Source organism: Zophobas morio, unplaced genomic scaffold (genome assembly GCF_036711695.1).
Source record: "Zophobas morio isolate AGI-343-1 ecotype UQ-CSIRO unplaced genomic scaffold, CSIRO_AGI_Zmor_V1 ptg000008l, whole genome shotgun sequence".
NCBI lineage: Eukaryota > Metazoa > Arthropoda > Insecta > Coleoptera > Tenebrionidae > Zophobas > Zophobas morio.
The window spans coordinates 15524545-15528676 of record NW_026972113.1 but is presented as its reverse complement, the minus strand read 5'-3'; the positions used below and the strand labels follow the sequence as shown (position 1 = coordinate 15528676).

The 4132-nt window shown below is 35.0% G+C and overlaps 1 protein-coding gene across 2 annotated transcripts; it reads left to right on the top strand.

Annotated features, from left to right (window-relative positions):
* The first annotated feature begins 2143 nt into the window (after nt 1–2143).
* Nucleotides 2144–3301, top strand: LOC135125475 (cleavage and polyadenylation specificity factor 73-like). Of its 2 annotated transcripts, none has more exons than XM_064051129.1 (6): nt 2144–2244; nt 2289–2550; nt 2605–2792; nt 2841–2969; nt 3016–3138; nt 3187–3301. In XM_064051129.1, the coding sequence occupies exons 2-6, from the start codon at nt 2316–2318 to the stop codon at nt 3277–3279; spliced, it is 768 nt and encodes a 255-aa protein (XP_063907199.1). In that variant the 5' UTR covers nt 2144–2244; nt 2289–2315; the 3' UTR covers nt 3280–3301. The 2 variants fall into 2 exon arrangements, with proteins under 2 accessions (XP_063907199.1, XP_063907200.1); XM_064051130.1 differs by having other exon boundaries at nt 2159–2244; nt 2296–2550.
* Nucleotides 3302–4132: the final 831 nt, after the last annotated feature.

Below are 4132 nucleotides of genomic sequence, written 5' to 3'. Positions count from 1 at the left end.
AGACTGCTGTTGCTAAACCACGACCTCTTCTTCCGTTATAGGATCTGTGCACACTATAATTAGGAGAAAAATATTCAGACGACAAGACATCATCTCTAAGTCAAGTTTCGAGTAATAAAATAACATCGAAGTCACAGTCAACAATATTAGGGTAAAACGTACTGACTTTGGTGTTAAGACCTCTGACGTTTTGATAAGCAATGTTGAGGTTTTGGACAGTATGTGTTCGTTGGATAGTTAAACATTTTTTGCAGAAATTATTTTTGGAACATCATTCACCAGTGGCGGCTGGTGGGTCAAAATTTCGGGTCGGCCAAATATTTTGAGTCTACACCTTGGTGTTATATATTTTCGTAATGTATGGCTGCTACTTATTAACCACTGACATTTTACGTGCCAGGATGTACAAAACATCTCAAATGTTTCGACCTGTTAAAATAATTTTTTATAGGAAATTGACAATGTCAGTTTGATTCCAAATACTATTAATCCTTAATTCTACTTGTTCTGCTTTATCATTAATTGAGAACCACCGAAAACATTATTTTTACTGAGTTCCGCGTCGACCGGCGGCTATACGGCTTGCCGACCCCGGACATCCACAATTAAATAATAATAATTAAATAATGACATGCAGTTAAAAAATATAAAAAAAGTAATAATAAAAGTACCAACTGTTAACTATCTTCATTTACATTTATTTTTTTTTAATGTATATGACAAATTGTCAAATAAATTAATTGAATAATTGAAAAATTAAAATGATTTAAAACTTTAAATTCGTTTCTGAAATATGTGAAAACGCTTAGATGCTAAAAATACAGAAAAAGCGCATTTATGTTGTAGCTAAGTTATGTACGAAAAATAAAATTTTAGATAATTTAATGTAATTTTTTTCGTTTATTATTCATACACAGAAAAATGTATTAAATCGACAATTATTATTAAAAAAAAATAGTATGCACTGAAGAACATCGAAGCCGTTATTGTTTTGTAATTTGGTTAGCTATCTTAAATATTAAGCGTTTTAAAAACTAAATTCGCGTTGCTGGGTACGGCGAAGGAGGATTTCGCCGGACCTGGCACAACATACGTTCCGCCAGGTCTTTGTCTACTACAGTGTACTAGACAAAGAGAACGATGAAACCGTAAGCTGCTACGAAGTCGAAACATCGAGTATAATGCATTCCTGGGTACGGCTTGCCGAAATCTCGCCGGCAAAGCGTGTTTATCAGCATTTAAAATTAGCAACAAATGCTTTATTTTGTACCTACAATATAATAAAATATATTTTTAATATATATGATCTATCCTAACGTACATTCAAACTTTATTTCTTTTTTTATTTTCTAATTTCAACGCTTATTTTAAAATGACTGGTACGGCGTGGCCGACCCTGCCGCCCCTGACCAGCCGCCCCTGTCATTCACATATTTCAATTTTATATTATCCTCACCATTTTCTCTCCTAGACCGAAATTCTGTACGTACCAAGTAAGAAACATTCCTCTGCTGTGCTGTCAAGTCTCGACTCATATATATACTTTTAGTGAGTTTATAATTTCATAAAACATCGACTACAGCTGATGGAGACCTACATTTAACCAAAAAGAGATGATGTTTATCATCACTTTTGACTTTACCGATACGATAACATTTTTCAGGAATAATTTCATTCTTAATTTCATCTTTAATTGGCAATAAATTTAAAAATTTGGAAATATGTTCATCTATGTTATCAGGTCCCTCAGATTCAGGTAAGTTAGATACAACAATGTTATTTGTTCGGCGCAGACGATCCTCAACTTCTTTAATAATGTCGTCTTCAGATAACGTTTTTCCGTTTGTAGAGGACGCAGTTGAACCTTGGATCATAGAGTGCATGCTGGAAATTTTTTCTTTTAATTCTTCAACTTCGTTCTTTAGATCACCAATAACTACCACGATGTTGCAATCCGTACAAAAATATCGAATTTTCCTGTTCTTAGAGCGAAGACAATCCATCTCCTGCCGCGACAATCCATCACAAATCGCATGTGCTGGGTTTTTACATATATCACACGTGATAAGCTCATTATCTTTAACATTTTTACTAAAAACAACACACGTAGGCATGATTTCACTGTTAACCAAACTCAATTATTTTCAGTTTCAATAGGTAACGATCACACTTGACAACTCCGATAAGCCTTACAATTATCAAAAAACCAGCGAATTGATACGCATCCTAAAACCGCCTCATGTCGTAAGTGTCCAAGCTGTGTCGTACTGTTCGTAATGAGAGACAAGGTTTTAGTGCATAGCGAACAAAACGAAATGAGTCGTTTGAAGGCAGCGCTTCAGAGAGAATACGAAGACGATCCAAACACGACGATTTACTTTCACAATCCGCGAAATACACACTGTGTTGAACTGTATTTTCGTGGTGAAAAAACCGCCAAAGTTATGGGTAGTTTAGCGGTGGAAGAACCAAAGGCAGGGAACACGTTGTCAGGCGTTTTAGTAAAGAGAAATTTCAATTATCATTTGCTGGCGGCTAACGATCTACCAAGTGAGTTTAATAAGAGTAAAAAAAGTGCAATCTATTTTTTTTTTTTTTTTGAAGAATACACCGACATGAGTATGAGCCAAATCATGCAAAGACAAAGTATCCACTACTCCGGAAACATGGGAGTGCTGCGCCACTTTATCACACAGGTTGCTGGCTTGCTGGAGCCTATCGCAGGTGACAAGAAAGTTAGAGCATTTAAGGCGATCGATATTACCATAGAAAATAAAATTATTACTCTCGAGGTAACGTCTACTCATTTGTTATGCATTTTATCTTAAATGAGTTTTTAGTGGATCGCAAATCCCGTAAATGACATGTACGCTGACGCAATCGTCGCAGCGATACTTCAAGCCGACTTACTGGATACACCTATAAAACATCTATCGACAAGCGTAAAAGTCGATCGGATGCATTTTAAAGTGTGTAGGACGGTTCTTACTGATTTTTTTTAATGTGTCGTTCTAGGAGTGCCTGATTGAAATGCTTCAGGACATGTTTGGTGAAGATTCCGTTCCAAAAATGTTCAAAGGCGAAAGGTTGTACGTTACCGTGAATGATAAAAAAGCGGATATAGATTTATCAAACTTGGTAAGTTTTAATAGGTCTCGATGAAAGAAAATGTTGACTTTGTTACAGGAGGTTACTTGTCCTGAAGACGAAACGTTTAAACAAATTGTTGAAACTGCAGTTACAAAGTTGTATCAGTCGTTGGCTCCTCCGCAGATTTAATAAAGATATGTACATTATTGAATGTAAATAAATATTTTTAACTTTTTTTTTGGTTTATATTGGAGTCGAGCTCGGTGTCGGTGTCGAGGTCAGCGAAACCAGTTTGAACTGAGTCATGAACAATATGTACATGAAACACTTAGAGAGTGGTGCTGATTCCGTCTCTTAGGACCCCCACAACCTACACCCACTGCCATAATTCAAAGAGTATCTATACCACAACGACCTTTATTATTATAATAATTAAATATGATAAATAAATAAAAAAACTATATTTTAAAATTAATGACTTCGCCGCGTATACATGTTTAATTTATATAAATTGATATCGCAGAGTACTCCCTGGGTCGAAGCACTCTTTTTTTTCTATGACTCTTGTTATACTTCTCGGGCGTAAGGTATAGCAATGTGGTCAATTATACGAATTCATTTCATGTTTTCTAGGCAGCTGATGAGGAATATTTTAATTTTGTGTTTTATTTAAAATTTCGAAAATTCCGATTCTGGAAAAACGGTTGGAGTTATCAAAGAAACGAGGTCGGAAGTGAGTTCTAGAACCAGAAATATACAAGAAAATGTATTTAGTTAAAGTGGGATTTATAAACTTGGTGTTGACGTTAAAGTTCCCGTAGGAGTTGCTGTTGTAGAAGAAAAGTGGAGGATTTAAGTTGATTACTACAAAAATTTACTATTTTAGACAAGGTTTAAATTTCTTGTTGTCGAAATAAGTATCAAGAAAAAAAGGCAAAATGTAGCCCCGCCCACCCACCCTATCTCAATTGTGACATGTTTTACTTTTCTTTTTTACGACTTTGAATCTACGATTTTTATATTTTTGGAATGTTTAAATTTT